Genomic DNA, 24242 nt, shown 5'->3' on the forward strand with positions numbered 1-24242 from the left:
ATAAAAAGTGATTATGAAAGTGCATTAACACGTCAAAAGAATAGGGAAGAGAATCCTGTACCCAGTTGAGGCTACAAGATTTGTGCCAGATGCAGTAAGGTGTAAAGTTTTCTGGAATAATATCATTCTCATAAAGCTGCAGCAATAACAGCATAAGCATTTTCATTATCATGTCTTGCTTTAGAAATGTTTTAAAAACAAAGCAAATCACATTGGACAATAGCCCTTTGAGTCTCAAACAGAGGGCTAAGAAACAAAGAAGAAAGGTGCTCCAGGAAGATGGATAACTGATGTTTTTGTGGAAAGAGATTTCCTCTCCAAAAAATACATTTTGTGCTTTTCTTTTTCTAAATATTTTCCACTTACGTTATGAACTCTCCTTTCTACAAATATACTAAAATTAAACAGTTATCCTTTTTATCTGTGTAGCATTCTGTTTTTATTGTATCTTTAGATTTAATGATTTTAATTGATTTTGTGTGCCAAATTTGTGCACAAATGCTGTTCGAAAAGTTGAAATAACCAGTCTTCTATAGCCCCATGATAAATTGTATTGATAAAATAGTTTTAGTATATGAAGACTTCAGGTGACAAATGACCTTTGTGAACCAGGATTTCATCGCATTTTAGTGCCACTGCCTTCATCACACTTAAGACATTTCCCTGAAGCATGGACATAAGTTAACTATTCATCTTATCAAAATTATGTTCTTTCTATTATATTTAATCAACAGTTTTTAAATTCGAGAACTTTATTGTTAATAATTTGCACTTTTCCTCTGTTATAGGGTGTTGAAATAGTTCATACACCTGATCAAGATGAGACTGATTTTACTAAAGCTGTAAGACTAGCTGTTCAGTATATAGCTGAGAAAAAGTTGCAGGTAAATTTGTGTACATAATTTTGAATGCATGTCTGAAATTCAAAACGAAAAAAACACTTGACCCCCCTCCGAAAAAAATTACCAGTAATTCTTTATTTTCATTTTTTAATCAGATACTATGCTGAATAATTATTGCTTCTTTTTGTAGTGAAACATTATAGGCTCACTATATCATGTTATTGCTGAAATAGTCTAATTTTTAAATATTTCGAGGAAATTATCTGTGTTGTGTCATTATCACCAAGTTCTGCTACTCATTTATCAATAACTGATAATTCTGTAGATTAAATATATTTGTTTCCTTATGCTACGTGATTTACATTTCTAATCTTTCTGTCTGAAATACAGGAACTAATGTTTGTGCAATGTAATTTTTCTTTGATGAAACAATTGTTTGAGGCTTTGCTAGGAAAAATTAAAGCTGTGTATTACTGAATCTTAAGTTAGATTTATGTGTCAAAATTTTAACATCTTTCTCTTAATATAAATTGCAGAATAATTTTAGATTAATCACAGTTGAAACACTAATTAATTTTAAAAACTAGTTCCTTTGTATGTGTATTCTATGTCTAGTTATAAGAATGCAAAATTTTTGTATCAGTGCCAGAATGTCTTTTTATCCACTCTGTACAATAATCATTATTTTTAAGATTAATGCAATTAATAAAGTTTGAAAATTACATGCAAGGGTTGCCTTAGATTGATATAAATTTGGTACTTTTTCATTAAAGCTATACAACACGCTTCTGGTACCCTGTTGTCCTAATAATATGTCTTCCTCCCCCCCCCCCCGTATTCATTAAATGAGAATTGTTTTTAAGTATATTATTTTAATTATTATATGCATTCTTATATTTCGATGAAGAATGAAATTTCACAAAAGATAATACATTCAATAATGCCATTTTTAGTGTGATATTTAGTTTAAAAAAAATTATAAGTTAAAAATTCAGTAGCTTACAAATTTAGGTATAAATCCTCAGTTAAGTGTATAATTGGCAATTTTTCTTAAAATTCTTCTTGGTTAATTCAGTATTTTGTTGACAATATTATTCACTTACAGAGGAAACTGTCATTGTTTTCAATTTGTGGGATATCAGAAATTCCTTCCTACATAGATATCATTTCTGTAAAATAGTTAAATTCGTTTTCTATTAGGAAAGGTTTAAGGAAAAATATTGCAGGTGTCAGATTCAAAAACAAAAGCAAATGCCAAGAATTCAGATGTATCAGTAGAAGTCATATGCTTCAATCTAATGTCCTGTTCAAAATTTTTGATCCTCTTATCAACTTTGTTTTTGGCAGGGCATTACTATGAAACTTGTGAAAGAGAAAACAAGAAGCTTCTTTTGCTATTAACAAATGAACGGTCTTGCAAATTTTCACAGGGTTAGTTTCGATGGTTTTACTGAATCATCATTGTCAGCTGCCAAAGTGCAAATGAACGAGATTAGATATAGTGATAAGATACAATAAGATAAGAATGGCTGGACATGAGTTAAGCTACTGGTGCCATCTATTGATGAAACAAGAAAACTAAAACAAAATTTCCTTAAAGGTTGAAGGTAAAGATGGATTGGAATTAGAGTCGTTAACTAGAAACAGAAAGTTTTTTTGAATGTGAAATGCCTGTAAAAATTCTTATTCGGCAATGGAATATTTTTTTTTGAATAATTTTGGTTGCAGAAAAATGTAAAGTGTGATTTTTGGACCAACAATGCTGCGCGACAAAGGACTTCTGTGTTTCATCTTTCCTAACATATACCTCATATTCCTTAATGCAAAATTTTAAGGCTGTTTTAGTTGGATCAATGTAAATTAAATCACACTGGCAAAGAATCCTGCAAATACCACAGGAATTCATATCCGGAAGGGGGTTCTTAAGTATGAAACTTAGAATTTGATTGATAGGAGAATAAATGACCCGAAAGTTAAATTTCTGTAAAATGCATGCAGTTTTATAGCTAATTGATGGAAAGAAAGGAATGACAACAAAATTCTTATAATCTTTTAAAACAAGAGTGTGCCTTTTAGTGTGTTGAGATGAGAATTTATTAACTGCTTGGTTAATAATGTTGGGTGAAAAACCCCTGTCAATAGCTACTACTTTTAAATAATTTAGTTCTTGATCAAGAGCCAATTTGAAGTGCACGGAAAACAAAGAAATAAAATGAACCTAACTTTTGTTTACTCAAATGACATGATTTGAAGCGTAGTGGAAGGCAAACCGATAAAGGTTTATGGTAAACCAGTGGAGTAGCGAGCATAACTGGCACCCGGGCCAAAATACCTTTTCGCCCCCCCCCCAAAAAAAACACAGTGATATGATGAAAATCTTGTTTGGAGATCATATGGCGCCCCTCTGCGAGCGGGGCGTCATACACACTCTTCCCCCCCTCACTGCGCCATTGTGGTAAACTGTAGTATTGAAGTTGGATATGTGTTACATGTGACCAAAATGTTGGAAAAGAAGAGAGTTGCATGTCTGATGTTCAAAAGTTTACTGAATAGGAGGATCAGTGGAGTTCATTATTGAAAAATATTTAAATCATCATTATTACCATCAAACAGGGTAAAAGTATCGTGTAAGTAGTGAAACCATTCCGGGAAGTTTAAAGTTTCATATAATTTTGATTCACAATAATGCATGTAGATATCAGCCAGGATGGAACTAAAAGAGCTTTCCACGTCTAATCCCTCAGTTTGCTTGTAATACTTATTTTGGAAAACAAAATGCTTTTGTTTCGAACAGAGTTGAGTAAGGAAAATTTGCTCATCAATTTCGATGCAGGAGAAATGAAATTCACGAAGTCTGGTTTTGAGACATTTTAATGCAACCTCCACTGGAACGTTGGTGCATAATGATTTTACATCAAAAGAAACCATGAGTAAATTTCTAGGAGAAATGCTTTTAATTTTTATTATTTTTAATTTTATTTTATTTTACGAGTTCTATTGAATTTTTATGGTGTAAGTGTGATTATCTATAGAGTTGAAAATCTAGAAACTAAATCTTTAGTTAACAGGTGCAAGGTAGTGCCTAAATTTGATACAATAAGGGTGGAAAGGAATACCATTTTTATGAATTTTGGGAAGAGCATATAATCTGGCACAATTCATAATAGATGGGACAAGCAATTGTTTTAAGTTGCTCAAAAGGATTTGTGAAGATTTGATCGCAGTTTTATTTTTGAAAAGTCTGAAGGTGAAAGGTCTTTAGCGATCAGATTATACGGTTCTTCGTTTAAGAGTGTAGTCACACCATCGAGGTAAGTGTTCTTATCTGTGACAACCATCTAGCCACCGTTTCATCCTTTGAAATGATGATGTCCAGTTTTAGAATGAATTTTGTGCATTGTAGCTGTTTCTCTCGCATTTAGATTTGGTTTTAAAGGCTTATTGTTGAATTTTATACTGTGGGCGATAAGATGCCTAATCATTTCTTTCTGTGTATCTGAAACTTTACTGAATTTTAAAGCTTTTTCGATAGGAGCCAAAATATTTGGATTCGAGGGTTTTGAGGTTTGCGAGGAGTTAAAATTATATTTCAAAATTCACTCATGTTCTAATAAACCAAAACTATAAATATTAACTATTGGCTTAATATTTACAATGGAATTACAGAAGTTATGTTGAATTCATTCTAATTCAGACATTATCATTTCAAAGGGCGACAAATGTAGCAAGATATGATCATGGACAAGAACACTTACATCGATGGTGTCATTAAACTCTTAAACAAAGGACCATGTATTCCGATTTCCAAAGACCCCTTTATCTTCAAACCTCTCAAAAATAAAAACTGTGATCAAATCTTCACAAATTCTTTCGCTCAAAGAATCATGATCATGTCGGGGCAGCTTTTGTTTGTGATAAAGAAATCAAGAATAGTAAACTTCCTGCTCTACCTGTTGCTAGAGCATTTCTCAGTCATTTCTTCATGCCTTCATCAGCATTACAGGTTCATTTCATTAATTCATCTGATACAATGTGTTTGTGTATTTTGGATTTTATTCACCATTCATCTGGAGTATTATAACTTTCAAGGTTTAAAAGTCAACCAACCAGCCAAATCCTTTCAAGCAACTTAAAGCAATTGCTTGTCCCATATATGCTCTTTTCAAAATTCATAAAAGTGGTATTCCTTTCCACCCTTATTGTATCAAATTTAGGCACTACCTTGTACCTGTTAGCTAAATATTTAGTTTCTAGATTTTCAGCTCTATTAGATAATAACATTTACATCCTATTACTTCTTTCCATCAATTAGCTATAAAATTGCATATATTGTACAGAAATTTAACTTTAGGGTCATTTATTCTCCTATCAATAAAATTCTGAGTCCCATACTTAAGGACCCCATTTCGGTTATGAATTCCTAAGATATTTACAGAATTACTTGCCAGTGTGGTTTAATTTACATTGGTCAAAGTAAGAAAGCCTTAAAATTTCGTGTTAAGGTACATGAGGCATATGTTAGGAAAAAGGAAACGCAGAAGTCCTCTGTTGCACTGCATTGTTAGTCTGAAAAATCGAACTTTCCATTTTTCTGCAGCTAAAATTATTCAAAAAACATCTTCCATTGGTGAATTAGATTTTCTAGAGTCGTTTCACATTCAAAAAAATCTTTCTGTTCTAGTTAACAACCCTAATTCTAATGCATCTTTACCTTCAACCATTAAGGAAATTATGTTTTAGTTTTCTTGTTTCAGCAATAGATGGCGTCAGTAGCTGAACTCCTGTCCAGCCATCCTTATCTTATCTCGTTCGTTTGTGCTTTTGCAGCTGAGGATGGTGGTTTGGTAAAACCATCGAAACTAGTCCTGTGAAAATTTGCAAATATGACACTGATTTTTGTCATTTGACTTTTAAATTGATATTTGTTCGGCATGTTATTTTACCTTAATCTAGCTTATAATTTATTTTCTCATAAAATTCTTGCTTTTATCTTCTTGTTTCCATAAGTTCTTGCTCTAGTTCCATTGTTTCATTTGCTTCTTCAACTTTGTTTCCACACATGCCATGCAGGAATTTCACCAAAATTTCTACAAAATTCAGCTACTGAATTTTCTTTTCAGAACCTAAATGTTTTGTTTGTGGTGTAAAAATGCATTGTACTTGAGCTTCCACTCAATAAGAGAAAACATACCAAATCTAAGGTAGAAAAGTCACAAGGAGGATTACTAAAAACAAATAGTAAAGAAATGATACAGCATTACTTTCTGCCTGTATAACTGTTTGAATGTCACACTTAGCTAAAATGAATGTTGTTGAATTCGATAAGTTGAATAAGGTAGAAATAAACTGCGGAAAAATGACTTTTGAAGGGGTAATTGTCTCTGCTGCTCAAATACCCTTGATTTGGAGTGAATTGATTCCTGACAACAGTGAAAATGGAGAGACAAAAATTAAAACTATTTCTACATTTGGGGAAGCTGAAACTGTACCATTAAAGGTGTTGTGTTTCCTATGAAAATTGATGATGGCTGTCATGGCAAGGTACTGATCACTTGCAGAATGTCTAAAGTCACAGTGTCTACACATATCCTTTCTAATGCTCTTTATAAAGCCTCTGTGTGATTTAGTAGTTATATTTCTTTTTAATTCCATTGTTTTATTTTTTAATATCAAATATGCTCCCAGAATAGTCCTTTTAAGGTAAAATTTCAATTTAGAATACAAAATGTGGTTCACATGTGCTAAGTCATATAAGTAATGAAGATGAGTTATAACAGTTGCACATTGTTTTGCAACAAACTGCTTCATAATAGCTGTTGGATACACAAAGAATGCTCTTGCTTCAGTGTTCAGTTTTTATATCCATAATAGAATATACTTATTACATTATAAAGTATAAATATACTTATTACATTATTAAAAAAAAGTCATATTCTGTCCATAAGGTGATGTAAATAATGAGCTGTGTATATAATCTTTGCCACCCACTCCCTTTTGTCAACCTCATGGGATTGTTCTGACTCTAAAACTTTGTAACTCAATTTAGTTCTGACTCTAAAACTTTGTAAACACACTATGCAAAGTATTCATTCTTAATAATAATTTAGAAAGCAGTTTATCATACATATATCTTTCTATGTTATTTTGTCTTTGAAAATAACTGATGTAGGTATAATACGTATTTATGGTTAATTTAAATCAAGTTCAGAGCCATAACTGATTGAATGAGTAAAGCTGGAACATAATAAGACTGCATATGTCATTTCTGGTTGCAAAAATTAAATGACTTCATATGTGTTTACAGTTTCTCTTAATGTTATTTACTAAAGTCAAATTTCATTAAGGATCCTTTTTTAAAGGCATTTGCCATGCAGTAATTAAATAGTTTAATTCTTTGCTGTGGCTTTTAAATGGGAGCTTTTTCAAGAACTGCAGTTCCAATGTGATTTTATTTACATGCATTTTTATTTGTATAATTAATGTATATATCAATTTTCTCTGACATTAAGTTTTTTTTCAATGTGTGTAATATGGTTTACTCATTATTTCAGGTATCAGCAATAGTTGCTGTAGCGAGAAATGGAGAACGTCTAGATCACATATTAGGAAATTTGAATACCTTATACACTGCTAATGAAATTACTTCTATACCTGTATTTATTTTAGGGCATGGTTCTCTCACTTGGCTGTTTTGTCCAGTAAGTTTTAAAAAAAGAAATATAGTTTAATTAAAAGTTTACATTTATCTAGTAAAATCATATCAGTGGCTTAATTTATGTGTCCATAAATGTGTTTAATATGACAGTGAATAAGCAATTAATGTGAAATGATAGTTTCAATGTAATATTTTTATTTTGAATTTACTTTCCTTTTTAATGCCGCTCAGACAGAAAAGTGGCTAGTGACCCTGACTGCCATACCGAAGGGCCCAGGTTTGAATCCTGGAGAAGGTATGGATGTAAATTGTCTGCCCTTTTATGGGAGGTAACAGTGGCCGCCTGTGAGGTTCCTCCATACTTAAATTACTACTGCTTCTGGCCTTAGTGGTGAAAGCTTAAAATGGCTAGTGCATACCATTTAATTAAAAAAAAAAAAAAAAAAAAAAAAAAAAACTTTCCTTTTTAATTTAGATGTATATTTTATAAGCAGCACCTTACAAAACATTTTCAGTTCTTTAAAATAAATATATTGATAATTCAGTACATTAGATTTGCAGACTGTAGTCGTATCTACATGATAGGTTTTCTTTGCATAAAGACTTAAAAAGTAATTTCAGTTTTGATTGTGAATGGCATTATAAAAAATCAGTATAATCATTTTATTTGATATAACTTTTCAACAATAATAAAAGTTTATCAAATTATTTTTGAATAGAATTGAGATGAATTCCAAATTTTCTTGAATTTGAATCCAAAGGATTAAGATTAAGGATTCCATTTAAAGGATTCTAGAATTTCTTAAATTTCTGTCCAAATTTTTCATATTAGAGTAATAAGAAAGAAAGAAAAATATTTTTATCAGATATTAAAGATTTTTAATTAAAGAAAATTTTGAAACCACATTCATTAAGATAATTCAAATGAAGCTCAGTAAACGAAAGCTGTATTTAAAATTTTTAAATTACCTGGCTCATTTTCTCATTATAATTTGGCAAAGAATATATTGGTAAAAATACAATTTTTTTTTAAATAATTTTCCAGTAACTTTTATTTTTTATCAAATCAAGTATTAAAGGTAGATGATTAATTCAAGAGTTATATGGAATGCTAAATTCTCCTTGGAAATTAAGAATGCAGTACCCTTTGCTATTATAAGGTGGTACTGATGGTGCAAGGCAAATAAAATTTCAGCAACTGCATATAGTAAATGCTTGCTGAAACATAATTTCTTATTATCTTAATTGTTTCCATTTAATTTGTGTGAAGCTAGAATTTCATTCATATGTAGTTCAACATTTATTCATTAACATTGAATGTTTGCTGGCATCAGCTTTGGCTAGAAGTTATCAACAATTTTAAAACACTTCCATTGAAAAGGAAGCTAAAGAAACCGTACAAGCTCCAAAAGCAAATGGTGGTAAAAGATTTTTAGATATGGAAGAAGAATTCATAGAATTAATTGAGAAGTGAAGGATGATGATTTTATAACACCAACTGACATGAAAAGCAGTGTTAATGAAGAAGATAAAGCACCTTTGACTTACAACCAGTTAAAAGAATTAGGAAAAAATAAAAAAATACAGGGACTTCCTGAGTTTGCCATGGAGATTGGTCCAAATGAAGAAAGAAAAGGACATTTTTTGAGAGGCATTGTAAAACTCTGCTCTCCTTGTTGTGACATTTTAAAAAGTTGAATCAGACATTGCCTAAAGCAAAAAAGTCACCAGCTTTTTAAAATCACATACTTATTGAGCAGTAATAAAAATCTTTTCAAAACAGTTCTCGTTGCCATGTTTAATCAAATTTTATCAATTGATTTTTTGTTGTTTGAAAGAAAGAGACTTTCTTTAAAACATCGTGTTAGAAATTTGTAAAAAAAATAAATATCGTTAAGTACAAGGTGTCTGAAATGGAATTGTCACACTACCAGATTATAACAATAATTTATTCCCAGTTTTGTTGCAAAAAGTCAAGTACAGAATGTCACCAACTCATGTGTACATCTTTAGGTATTCATGTTTCATCAAATGACACTGTTAAGGTTTGGTACCGAAAGTTCAAAAACAAGGACTATTATATTCATGAAGAGCACTTTGGCCAGCCTACTGATGTTGATGAAGCCCACCTGCAAGAACTTGTGGAAGAAGATCAGTATGCAATCACTTAAGAGCTTGCTTAAGGAGTTAGATGTTAGTGCCATGTTCATTAGTCATGCTATGCATGGCCTAAACTTGATGTACAAGTATAATCACTGGGTACCACATGAGCTGCCTCAAGCAGATAAGGACAGACCCTAGATAAGGCAGAGGACAGAGACAGATATCCGAGCACTAATCTGCTCTATCAATGCAAGGACACAATTCTGGACTGGATCCTTTTTTGTGATAAAAAGTGGATTCACTTCAACAACACAGGCAGAAAAGAGAGTTGGTCTGCACCTGGTGAGCTCGTCAGTAGCATCTCAAAGCGTAATTTGACTAATAAAAAGATCCTGCTTTGTATCTGGTGGTATTATCCACAAAGAGTATCTGGGAAAAGATAAAACCCTTGACAGTAAGGTCTACAGTGAAGTGCTAGCCCATGATGATGTTGCTAACAAGGCAAAATGTCGAACTGAGTTCCGCCGCAAAAAGGCAATGCTCTGTCAAAATAATGCAAGACTACTTGTGTCTGTATTCACCGACTGGACTCTGTAGGGACTGGAATTGAATCTTTTGCCACATCCACCATATAGCTCCAACATAAATCCTTCGGACTTCTACCTTTTTTCACATCTGCAGTTACACCTTGCAGGTGCTATTTTCAGTTCTACACAGGACTTTGGAAATGATCTGTTTTTGGACTCGCAGCCACCAAGTTTCTGGGCTGAAGACTTCAGAAAAATTTCCAAAACATTGACAGAAAATTTTAGATTTGGGTGGTGATTACTACCCACACTAAAGGTACTGCTTTCATGCGTTTTTCCTCCTAACATTATTAAGAACGTTTTTTGGCAGAAAACTTTCCTTACAATCAGATATATGTTCACATAATTGAGTTCATGAGTTTTGAGTGCAAGAAGGAATGAGGAATATTTTTACGTCTGTGTTAGATATTTTTGAATTAGCTAATAAATTTTTACTGCAATATTATCATCATGCAATGATTTGTAGGTGTTTTATTTTTTTACCACCATATTTCTTATGACGATGCTTTAAAACTTTGATGTTTTTTAATCTCCCCTTTTTTTTCTATGACAATATTTTATACCAGAGATGGATGATCTGCTCTACAACTGATTCAAAGAAACAATTCACTTTACTGAGCGAATGATCAGCAATCTAGCAGAAATGAACTGGTAGTTCTTTTAATAGTTCATGGAGAACTCTTATTAGGAATCTTCCCTAAAATTTGATTCCTCTTATGTAACCACTAAAATTTTCTTCTTCTTTATTTATCAGAATTGTCTCTGACCTTTTTATGTGTGTGTTATGTATGTATACATATGTGCTTTTGGTTTGCTTGTGCTCCATATAGTATTTAAAAAACAAGCCAGTGTATCTCAGAAAAACTGAACACCCTGTTTGCAAATGGATTCAGTATTTTCCCCATCTGGCAGTATGTAAAGTACATAGATTGTAGGTGCTGAGTTTCCTCCTCGGACTCCCAGCTGTCATCGCTTTCGCGCTCCTTCTCTAGTCTCAAATCTGGGTCCTTTGGAATCTTGATCATTTGCTCTTTTCTTCTCTACGCCACTCTTTTTGTAGTCATGGATCTGGTTCGCACTGAGTCCTTCATAATTTGCTCATTTTATTTCTCTGGCACTCCTTCTGTTGCCGCAGATCCGATTCCCATGGTGTGTTCATTATTCGCTCTTTTCATCAATCCAGTGCTCGTTCCCTTAGCCGCAAATCTGGCTCCTGTGGAGTCTTGATTTTTTGCTCTTTTCACTTCCTCAGACTTCTTCGATTGAGTTTTATTTTGATTCTTCGAATACTCTTCATAGCATAGCTATGTATGTTAGGTGCTACCTTATTTATACAATATTATTATAACTGTTATCTAAAATAATAAATTATATATTTTTATTTGTTTTAATAACATCTTGTAGTTGAGCTGTGAATTACTTTTTAATCTTCTTTAGAATCAGGATATATTTATAAACATAAATTTTTCCATCTAATGTGTTTTTCAAGGTTGCAGAACAAAATTTCGACCCTTCTGCATTGAAGAATGAGCAGTATTTGGTATCATTTTTGTTAAATTAGCAAAAAAAAAAAAAAAAAAGAAGAAGAAGAAAATGCCTGTTTTATCAGCAGGCAATTTCCTGTTCTTTGGGGATTTGCCTCCAGTCTAAAAATTTATTTTTACATTATGTAATGGCAACAAAATATCAGTTATAGTAAAATAATGTAATCTTTTAACAAAAAAGAATTTAGTTTTCATTATTTTTTAACTTTTTTAGTATTTTTTATTCGAGAATTTTATTGCTACTTCTATGTAAAAAGGTGTTTTTAGAGGATGTCCAAAGTACAGTTGAAAGAAATCAGGAGTGAGTGGTTTGGTTGATTCTACTGATCTCATTCCTTGTTCGATTCTTTCTGCTTTTGCCCCATCTTTGCACGCCACTCTTTTCCCACATCATCTGTTCCGAGTGCATTCAGTGTCATTGTTAGTGAATGGTAAATCATTAAAAAGAACTGATTCATTTCAGTAAGTGAATGGTTCTGATCTGATCCCTGGCTTTGCTCATCTGTATTTTATACCTATATATTTTAGAATAATAATGTTTTCCCCTTGTTTTCTTTTCTCTAATGATGTTTCCCCCTTCCATTGCTTTCACCTGCAATGTTTTCAGTGGACACATAGTATTGTTGTGAAATACCTCATTAGTCTGACAGTAACATTAGATCAAGTTTATGTATTTTATTATGGCCAAGAAACAAATAATGCACCCATCATTGGGTTAGTTCATGGATATCATACAGGTAAAAAATATTCTAACCTGAATCAAGATTACATTCAGTTCATGGTTAATGGTTGTACATTAGCTGAGAAAGTTATGTGATTTGAAAAATCGCCAAAATTAAGAGAAAAGTAAGTGACTTATCTCATTTGTCTGGCAGTAATATCAGATCAAGTCTACAAATTTTATCATGGCCAAAAGCACAGAGATTTCAACTGTCATTGGTTTAGGCCTTAGCATCAATGGACACAATATAAGTAATAGTATGAGTTTGCCCAGCTTTCATCCCACGTTTGAAGGAGGATCTTCTGGGATCAGATCTGAAATCTTCGACTCCCCTTCTTTTTTTCTTTTTCTACCAATCTCTTAAGAAAACCTGGCTTGACAGTATTTTAAATGCTTCCGTGCTGTAAAGACACTATACACTTACAAACTTCTGTTCTTTCTATTGGGTTCAAACTTGGCCCCAAGGCTATAGCAGCCAACATTTCTACCACCATGCCAACAAGGGGACAAGACATTTTGTGATAGCATTACACACAAAGAAAGGATTGAACTTTTGGAATATTTAGAAATAAAATTTAAAATAAACAACAGAATACTTCCAAGTATAAATAAAACAAATGAAATTAAGCTATGAATGTAAAAATAGAAATTTTTCTTTGGCATTATCACAAATATTTTTTAAATTTTTCTATTATTTGGGTTTTTTTTCCATATGTAAGTTAATATGACCCATTTTCCCTTAGAAAATCCTCCACAAAGATTGTCATTCTCTTAGGCAGATAACCTTCACAAACTTTATCTTAATAAATTTGTGGTGATAGTGATAAGGAGTGCATGTTGCGCTCCCCGTTTGTGCCGATAAATATGCAACCCTATGTAGAAGGAAAAAAGAGAGGCCGCTGGCTTTTCGAGAAGTAGCATATATTTTTGAGGTCCCAAAAGAAAGAACAATTTTTACTGTAATATGTCTGCTGAAAGTTCTTGATGAATGCAATGGGAACATTTAATGCAATATGAGCAACTAAAATCCTATAGGATCCACTACGATCACCACAAATTAAACTAACAATTATGCATTATCATATGTATATATTTTCACAGAGATGTACATATGATTTGATAGGAATTTGTCAATAATGAATAAACTTTACATTCCAGTATTATTACATGCTCAGAATGGATAAAAATTTCATAAAGATCTAATTTTTTATGATTTCTATCTTTCAAGAGAGCATAAATGAAAATTTAAGAAAAGAAAAGTACTGAGAAAGTACTGAAAAGTTTAAAAATCTAAATTTCCTTTCTCCCTTTCCTAGAAATGAATAGTGTCAGTTAATGAAATTTAAATCATTTATTTTCCTTGTCAAGTTTTACATTTAAATACCTTTTTAAGTTAAAAGTAAAAGAAAAAAAAAAAAAAAAATTCACAATTGTACCATGATATATAAATATAAATTATGAGCCTAAGAAAAATTTTTATTAATTTTTCTTAATTGCTGTGGTCAATTTTCAGCAGTTTAAAATTATCTTCTGTTTCCTTCAGACTTTGCCTCTCAAAATTTGTTTATATACAGTGCAAATATATAATTTGACATTTGGTTTTAATGTTGTTTTACAACCTTTTCAGGGATCACATAAAGTACATATTACTGATGATGTAAAAGATTCCCATCTTGGATTGATACCTTTAGGAAAAGAATGCACAAATGTCTCAACCACGGGACTAAAGTGGAATTTAAGTATGTATATCAATTTATATTCAGACATACCTCATTAACAAAGTAACCAGATAATGGGTGATTTTATTTACTTGGACAGATTTCTTTGGTCCCAAACAATATTTTTTTCCTTGCAATATGATTATCAAATTGCTTTAGAAAAATTTACTCCATTTCTCAGTTCAAGTTCACATTCTAACTCACTATTAGAACAAAATTAAATATATTAATTTTAAAAAACATATTAACTTGTAATTACAATAAAAGGTTTTGTAATAATAAAAGGTCTGGAATTTTTTAGTCACCTGTCTCAGTAACTACTTCCTTAAGATGATTGCTTCTGAAACTGAACAGTGTTTCTAAATACGCAATCAGATGATGGCAGTGAACATTGACAATAATAATGCTCCATTACTATTGATAGTGGTCGCAAAAGTAGAGTTGTAATTAAGGAAGTTTCACTGTAATATTGTAATAAAACAAAAAATTATTAATAAAATTAAAGATTATATAGCTTTCTTATAATCTGCAGTTAGGTGGTAAAATATTACTTTTAGTCTAAATGTATATCAATTTATATTCAGACAAACCTGACAAAACAAATGTTGTAGAATATCTACCTGAAACGTTTTTTTAATAAACCATCTGAAGCAAATTTTTAAACATGAAAATTTGCATTCACTTATAAAGTAAAGGTTTAGCTGATAAAATTCAGTTAGAACAATATGTACATACATTTTCAAAGTTTTGTTTTGCTCTTAAAAACTTCATGTGTATGTGATTGTATAAGTGCGTGTAATTTTCTGTTTTAGATAAATGTATATAATTTATTGTTAATAAAGGTTTATTATTATTATTAAAGTGTGTTTTTAAATTTAAATGTCCAGGAAAGTCCCAAATATATTGTATATTGACAGTACTGTGTGCATATATATATTAAAAAATATTATATATTAAAATTATATTATTATACATTAAAAAATCTATAATACTATATATATAGAGAGAGAGAATTTTAGATTTTTTTAAACAAAAAGATCATGTCTATATATTAATAAAAGATATGTTTTTGTTAAAGTGTTTACAAAGATTTTATATCCATAATATAACAGAAAAGATCTTTAAGGTCTTCTTTGCTGTTTCTCATATAAAATACTTCTATAATTTAACTATTTTAAATAGATATCTCTCAATATTAGTAATTTTAGTTGGAAAAAAATGCTATGTTTTTGTTAATTCTATGACTGCAATAGTTTAAAATTTTCTTTTTGTGCAATAGATGGTGATAGGATGAAATTTGGTGGTTTAATCAGTACTTGTAATCTTTTTGATGGCAGCAGTACTGTTACTGTTACAACTGATACAGAGCTTATTTGGACCATGGAAATAAAACTAAATACATCATAATAGGTCATATAATAGATTTCTATATTTCTACTATAATTATAAATGAAGATAATTTCTAATTTGTAAAGTATGAAAGATTTGTAATGGTATTATTTGTTCTACTATCTCTGAGATTTAAAAACAAAATTCTCTATAAAATTTATGTACTATATTGCTTCAAATTTAAACCGCATATTTGATTTAGATTTTTAAGATGTAAAATTTAGGATGCAGCTTAAATTTAAAGTGAGTATTTTAACTAACATCTTATTACTCAATAAATTATGTAACTTATTTATATAAGTATATATTTTAAGAAAATAAAAATGTATCTTTTTTTAATACTTATTGAAATCATTTTTATTTTTTATTATTTTTCCAATTTTAAAATCCTGTTGCAAACTTGAATTTGAAGCAATATGGTAAATCCCATTTCAAAAGAAAACTAATGTTAACAGATCTAGTTTAAATATTGTGTAAAATTATCTTGCTTTTCTGTGATAGGTGTGCTGCTTAATTCAGTCGTTGCTTTCGGCTAATACGAGTATAAATCGTATTTCTACCAGTCAGTGTCAAAATAACTTGACATTTTTAACTTTGATATAAATTTTTGTTACTGTGGAATTTCATGTAGCAGCTTAGGCTGATATTAGGAATAATACGCAGTGGCCTAAGTTTTAGGATGCCAATGAATTCACTTTGTCTAAGTGCACTTTTCATCCCATTCTTTCTGTTGATAAGAAAAGATAAAATTAAACCTTTAGCTAAGGAAACCAAAACAAGAGCATGAAGAAGTTAGAAAATTAGTTAAGTATGAAAATATAGTAGAAGTCCAGAAATTTGCATAGCTTGGTTTCAGAGATTGTGCGAATTTTAGAAATTTGCAAATTTGAAGTTATAAAAAAAATAATAGAAATTAGGCTGAAAAAAAAGGCCAGCATAAAGAAACCAAATTTTGAAAAAACATATAAGAGCAATTAATTTCTTTGTGATGTTTTAAAACAACAAAAAAAAAAGTGTGTAATTTTCTTATTATAGGATATAATATAAAAATCTAAATCTGTATATCATTGGGTGCATACAGGTTCAGAATAGACTGAATGCACAAGTCCGATAATAGGTTTACAAAAATTATTTTTATCAAAAGAAATATTTCAGAACTCTGGAATTTTCCACGGAAATATTCATACAAGTGTTCATACTGGAAAGCAATATGAGGGTGGAATTATGGTTACAGCTAACATAGAAGTCAATTACATTTATTCAATTACAGTACCTATTACGGTAATAAAGGGACTGAACCAAAATGTCGTCAAATTTGGCGACTTTAGCAATTTCTTGCCAAATTACCCAGATATTCATTCACTCAATGTTAAATGCACTTGCCCCTGTATTCATACTTTTCCTGCATAGCTTTCTCTTACAATTTGTCTTGCGCTGCATTACACAGAAAAATACATCAATTTTACTTATAATTCTAATGAAATTACCTATCTAATTACAAAATTCATAACAATATGTATATATAGAGAGAGAGAGATAAATGTTATCATATTTTAAAAAAGCAAAACAAAGGGCTTTTTTTTTTAAGAAGTAATATATGTATATATATATATATATATATATGATGAAAAGAGAATTACAAATATTACTTCTAATCAGTTATATTTTAAAAATTTCATCCATTTTTTCTCCTAGAGTCAAACTTTCATTGACCTGATATCTGTTTTAATATTCTCTTTATCAGTGGTCTTAAACTAAAGTGCTTGGAACCTGAATAAACATTTTGAAAACACATGGTAGACCAGAATTTATTTTAACCAAATGATAAAGTCTGTTAACAAAATAAGAAGTATTTTAAATAAATTTAAAATTTTGCTTACTAAATATTTGTCAAAATATACATAAGCAATAGTAATAATATTGTTAAAAAAAATTCAAATTTATACTTATTCTCTGTCTAAAATCTAAATTTAACTTTAGTTGGTACACTTTGTAATTCAAATATATTGACAGCTAAATATTAAATTCTTAGACTGACATTTCTTCCAAATAATTCTAACCTGTTTAATATAAAATAATTTAATTTCAACTAAAAGTAAGCAAATTATAAAAATTTTCAGAGAAAATTTACCAAGCAGAGCAAAACTTGAGAATAAATAATGATAACCTGGTCTGTTTCTCTTATTTATTAAATTTTTCTTTGATATGTGGTCAAAAATACATATGTATATAAATAATTATAAATCTCTTCATTCTTTACTACAGCTTGACTCTTAATGTCATTTTCATTCTGATAAAGTGTGTAGCCTTATAGAGAAATAACTTGAAATTATTTTCTTCACGGCTATAAATGCTCATAGATGAATTGGTTTAACAGTTGTTCATATTTAAATACATTCCCAAACTAAGTGGTTGTTTTTAATGCAGAAATTCATAACAGATTATTTTTAATTTTTGATAAGGAATAACAGAAGTTAATAACATCTGTATTCAAATCTTTGAATAAGATTTATATCGCATTGTAAATTATTTAGCTCCATCTATAGATTTTCAGGTGTCTTATTCATATTAATTTTTAATGAAAATGAAAACAACATAAATCCATACTTCAAGTACTTAAAATCTTGAAATTTTTGCTACAAATACATAATTGAAATGTTTTTTTTTTCGGGGGGGACTAACTGCTCTATGTCATAAACTTGATCAGAATCTTCTTACACTATATTTAAAACACTGCCAATGATTTCATATTACCATACATTTGATAGTGAATTTTTTAATTCATCCGAACGTATCAATTTATCCGCAATATCATCTTCTGAAAACATTATTTATTTTTCATGCTAACTTTAAAAAAATTAATATGGCCATAAGCTGTGTTACATGCTTATCAAGGTAGACTTAGAAGTCTTTAATTAGAAAGTTTTGTAATTTTTATTAACTTTAAAGTTTTGTAATTTCACTGTTTACATCGGAGAAGCTGTGGGTATTTTTGGTCTTCTGCTGTATCAGTTGCCTTAAAATGGCTTCTTTTGATATGATGTATTCAGAATGTGCACCTTCTGTATCAGTGTGGTAAAACAAAATAATGAGAAGCAAAACAGGAAAAGTCTTATATTCATGAATTCATGATGTCAAATTGTTTATTAGAAAAGACATCTAAAAATCACAGTTAACTCATTCAAGATTGCACTTTTTTTTTTTTTTTTTTTTTTTTTTTTTGAGAAAATCGTCAGAAGCTGAACTTTGTTTTTGCTTTATATTAATCATTTTTAAATTAAAAAAAAAAAATATATATATGCTATAGAAATAACTTACTTCATAACGCATTTCATTCAAATAAAATGACTGAACACCATGTGTGCATTGCAAAATAAAATAAAAAGGCATCATTAAAAAGGAATCATTTATTTAAAGAATGGTCAGTTATAACATGAAATTTTTATTTTAGGGTCAGTTAGGAAGCAAAGAATATTATCGACAAATAAATTTTTAGGAATTGGTATTAAGGTACGAAATTTTCTTGGAAGAATGACCCTTAGTTTTTTTGTGTATGGATGACCTTTTTTTATGTAACTTTGGAAACACTGGTTACCCTCAAAATGATTTTTATTAAATCACCACCAACTGCCCATCTCTCAATATCTTCACTAACTTCAGTTTCAAGCTCTTCAGTTTCACTTTCATTATAATCTTCCCAATAAGTTTCCTCAAAAATATCATTACATGTTTCATCTAAACTAAACTAAACTCAGTGGCATAATAACCCTAGTGGGCCAATGCTTGCAGAGCCCCGAAATCTGCTTTCTTGACCGTGGGCCCTGGGATGCGTAAGCATATGCCTTGAACAAATGGTCAGCTTGTCGCAGGACCTCCAGTGTTTAGTCCTCAAGCGAAGTTGGTACTCATTTTATCGACCCAAAAGATGGAAATCAAGGGATAAAAGGCTGATTCGACCTTGCCCACCCCGGACCTGTGGTGCGCTGCGCGATGCACTAGCCACTAAGCCACCGGGCCCTCTACATGTTTCATTTAACAGTTTTATATTCATATCCATGTCTTCCTCATATTCCGGATCATTATCCATAATAACAACATTTCAGTTCTTTTTTCTATTTCCTGCAAGCAATAAGTTATTACTTTCACTATCACTGCACATTTTCTGTATTCCTGATGGTCCTGGCTTTGGGTTACTCCTTTTAAGGACTAAATTGAAACCATTACCAAATTTTATATGTACATACGTCTAAGAGATTTTTTATTTTAAACCTGTCTTATCTCAATGGCTGTTTTTTCTTTACTGATTGATAATTGCAATTCAGTATCATTGCAGACACAGTGTGCTACTCATCTTTTTGACTCAGAAATACATACACACATGGTGTGCTATCTGTTTCAAGTGGATGAATAAACTTATATGAACATCACATGCACTTAATAGTGTAAATGTAACTTTATTAATTATATTGTCTCTCTCTCTCTCTCTCTTTCACACACACATATGTAGTTATTAAATTAAAATGATTAGTAAAGTCAGAAATCCGGACTGGTCAGGACTTTGGCTATTCCAGATTTGGGATTTTTCTGGATAATAGATCATCAATTTAAATCTAGTAACATGGCATGCAGAAATTATACAGTTAAAAATATAAAATTGTAATTTATGAAATGAAAAACAATAATGATCTAAAGGGTACCAAAATTTACAAAATAATAATAATAATAATAATAATAATAAAAGAAGCTTAATATTTATTTGTTTACTTTATTAAACATTTCTTTCAATGTAAGTTGTTTAAGATGCTTCCACAAAAAATTCAAAAAGTTTCTTTTTTTTTTGTGTCATATACAGTGGATTTTACGGTTTGTATGAAATTTGTACGATGAGTACAAATTTATGCTAATAGGCTCTGTTGCTGCATATCTGCTTTGATACACATCTCAATCCATAACATTCCATATGGATACATCATTGATCTGATGCCAACCTGGCGAATCATTATTTATTATATGTTTCTTTCATCACCGCATGTGTATAAAAACATGACAACTTGAGTAATGACTCATGTAGTGATGCCTAAAATTGAGTAATAAAGGAGTTTGCACCTGGCGATGATTACAGATTTAAGTTACAGATGATTGCAGATCGCAGAATTTAGGACCCACAGAGATTGCATCAGGCGGTTAGATATTTAGCGCTGGCCATCAATAAGGCTTAAGTATATGTGGGAATTTATTTATTCAGAACTCTGATAAGCCTTAAGCATGTACAAGAAATAGACATAAGTATAATGAATAGCTAAACTAATACAATTCAAGTTTTAAATGTCTCAGTGCGCGATAGAAGCAAGATAAAATTTAAAAGGAATAATTTTCATTAGTCGCCGAGCTCATGCACAGTAAAGGATAGCTGAATTTAATGATAATAGGCATGAATTTAGGTTTTCGGATATCGCCAAACAAAGGTGAAATTTTCCAATTAACGGATTTTGTAAAGAAATATGGCGAAGCGGTAATAAATAAAGATGACATAAAAGAAGATTTTCACTGTGATGACAATGCTTCTCAATCATCAATCAATTAATGAATGGTGAAGTCTGTAGTATAATTCTAGATCTAGAAAATACCATTATCAATAGTGAAAAAAGTGACAGAGAAGTTACTGAAAGTGAAAAAATTTCAATTGAAAAGTTAGTCAGAATTCTCGATACAGCAGTAACAGGACTTCAACAATGTAGCTGAACAAGAGATTATGTCTGTGTACAGAATTTAAAAAAAAGTATTAGTACCAAAAAAAAAAAAAAAAAAAAAAAAAATGAAGCAACTTATACAACTTACATTGAAAGAAATGTTTAATAAGGTAAACAAATAAATATTAAGCTTTTTTGGTAAATTTTGATACCTTTTAGATGATAAATACTTCATTATTTCAAAAATCACGATTTCATATTTTATATGTTATAATTTCTACCTGCCATCATACTAGATTTAAACTGATGATCTAATATCTGGAAAAATCCCAAGTCCGAAATCCTGACAAGTCCAGATTTCGGACTTTGTACTGTACTAATATTATTAATGCATATTTCAGAGGACTCATCAATTTCAATAGTTTTTTTTTACTTGCACCAAATAATTTCCTATTTATGCATACATTTTACATTGTTATCATAAATCCAAAGTTCTTGAATCATATGCTAAAAAAACTAGGGGGAGGGAGATATAATTATGCAAGCAAATACGATAAGATAGGATATTTCATATAGAAGATGGTAAGGGAACTTAAATAAGATAGAATTATAAGGAAAATGGGTACTTGCTCATTATCTGCATCCCCGGTTTTAAGTTTCGGGAGAACTGCCGCGGGTGTGATAATTTTTGGGTTTACACATAAGAATAGCCAAACCACACAGGTACCTATAAATGCCCTTGAGTTTATACATATGGATTTATACACACACAGAATATATATAACACTAAATAATCTAATTTAAACATGCATTATTGTATAAGTTTACATATATGATTAAACTGCATCATTTTATATTATAAGTATGATTTAATGCTATCTATCTCTCTGTCTATATGTGTGTAATAAAAAAACTCTAAAGTAAGGAAATAAAAGCAAAAGAATTCAATGTGCGAAATGTAAACAGTTTACTTGTATACATCTTCATAAACAATAAAAGACATGCTGTAACAAACTGGACTAAAACTTTTTACTAAAAAAAACCATTATCTTTTTTTTTTTTTTTTTGTAAATTTAGGTCATAAATACTTCATTATTTCATATATCACAATTTCATATTTTTTATTTTATAATTTCTGTATGCCATCTTACTAGATTTAAGCTGATCATCTAATATCCGGAAAAATCCCAAATCTGGACTTGCTGAAGTCCCGATGAGTCCGGATTTCGGACTTTTTACTATACTAGTAAAATTATTTCAAAGCAGTTAAATTCTCTTAAACAAAAAGGGCTGAATAAACTAAATGTTCTATTAGAAAAAAGAAAAGAAAAGAAAACATTCTGGCTAGATTTTTCCCTTATGCTAATTCTATGCAGGTGCATTTGGATTAATAATACAACTAGCAATTAACTAGAAGTGCTAGAATTGAAATTTTGGGTTTATTAATGTTTTTAGTCCATTTTCTTTTTTGTATTTTTTTCATTCTATTTTTAAATTCTCTACAAATACTTTTAATAAAATGTTTCTATTTATCTATGATATAAAAAACGTGTTCATTGCACAGAATGTAAATAAAGAAGCTATAAGGTGTATTTCAAAGATATGAACCTATATTTCTGAAAGGAAAAATCTGTAGAAATTTACAGTCTGTATTTACCATAAAAAGAGAGTGTTGCCACAGAAATGTTACATAACTTCAGTAATAAAATACATTAACTTCTTTGATAAAAATATGTTTTGAATATAATGCTTTTTTATTAGGGAATTTAATTTTGCGTGTGTATATATATGTGTGTGTAAAATTATAATTGAATTTGCCATGTTCAGTTTTCTGAAAATAGAAATTTTGTTTGTTTACATCCTAAAATGAGTACAGATTATAGGTATTTGCAAATTATCAAAATTCTACTATAAATAGATGACTCACTTAAATTTTGTGTGCATTTGCATTTAAAAAAAAAAAAAAACTGCAATAACGATTGTATGATAAAATGCAGGCAGTATGTTGTTTGCTTCACAAGAGGAAAATTTAAAGATGCAAGACTGAACCATATTGTTGAGATTAACAGAAGGTCCGAATTAAAATAATAAAATATCATTGAGTACATGTCAAGAAAATTGATTAATATGTGTTAATGAAAAAAAATTTCTATGTACAAAAGAAAATTCAGGAATTTTGTTTCATGATTTCAGCTTAAGTTATTCCCTCTATACTTACTTTTGTGTTTCATCTAATATAGTCATGTTCTTATATCCTGTGTTTTAATGTTGTCAACTGGAAGTTAAAGAAATAAATGTTTTATGAGCATCATGGTAAAATACAAGAGCCTAAATGCACAAAGAATTGTCTTCCATGACAATCCTTATTATCAGTACAAACGCACATGCCCAATTTTGATTGATTTCATGTTGTTTATGCAATACTTAAATAAACCTTTTTGTTATCCTTTTAAACTGTAGTTAATATTATGCAGTATAGGTACTTATGTGTGGCTGCTCTAACGTCGTTTGAGCATTAGATTAAAATATCAAAATCACTTACTTCGTTACATATGAGAGATGGAAAGAAAGTACATTCTGTGCTTACTTACAAAATACTTTGTTACTTTATTTAATCACTGTGATATATTACTATGTGCAATTAATCAGTTGAGTGTAATGACATATTTTTCTATGTTACATGAATATGGCATTGTGTATAGCATTCAGTATTATCTATAGTTTTATATAACAGTATTGTGAAATTCACTCCAGAAACACAATAGATCTTTAAAAACGTTATTTGCACATATGGGAGTACAGCTGTACACAAGCCATATATGTGATTAAGAATATTTTTCCCTAAAATCTAAATTAATGGCCTCTTTTATATATGCAAATTTTATATTTGATAAAAATTTATTTGGATACAGTTCAAACATAAAATTATGTGTTATGTATTTGATAAACTGACATAAGATAAGAAAGAACATAATTACTATCTAATTTAGTCA

The 24242-nt window shown here is 30.1% G+C and overlaps 1 protein-coding gene across 1 annotated transcript in view; it reads left to right on the forward strand.

Moving 5' to 3' along the window:
* The window catches only part of LOC118194212 (thiamine pyrophosphokinase 1), a 33825-nt gene extending 9784 nt beyond the window's left edge, over positions 1 to 24041 (forward strand). Inside the window, exons 5-8 of the mRNA XM_035365429.2 lie at positions 789 to 884; positions 7394 to 7540; positions 14080 to 14191; positions 15450 to 24041. Of these exons, the coding sequence (XP_035221320.1) occupies positions 789 to 884; positions 7394 to 7540; positions 14080 to 14191; positions 15450 to 15577 (483 nt within the window). The 3' untranslated portion in view covers positions 15578 to 24041. The remainder of the gene's footprint in view (positions 1 to 788; positions 885 to 7393; positions 7541 to 14079; positions 14192 to 15449) is intronic.
* Positions 24042 to 24242: the final 201 nt, after the last annotated feature.

The sequence above is a fragment of the Stegodyphus dumicola genome, chromosome 1 (assembly GCF_044657685.1).
Source record: "Stegodyphus dumicola isolate Sdum_Otavi_A_Nest chromosome 1, ASM4465768v1".
Taxonomy (NCBI): Eukaryota; Metazoa; Arthropoda; class Arachnida; order Araneae; family Eresidae; genus Stegodyphus; species Stegodyphus dumicola.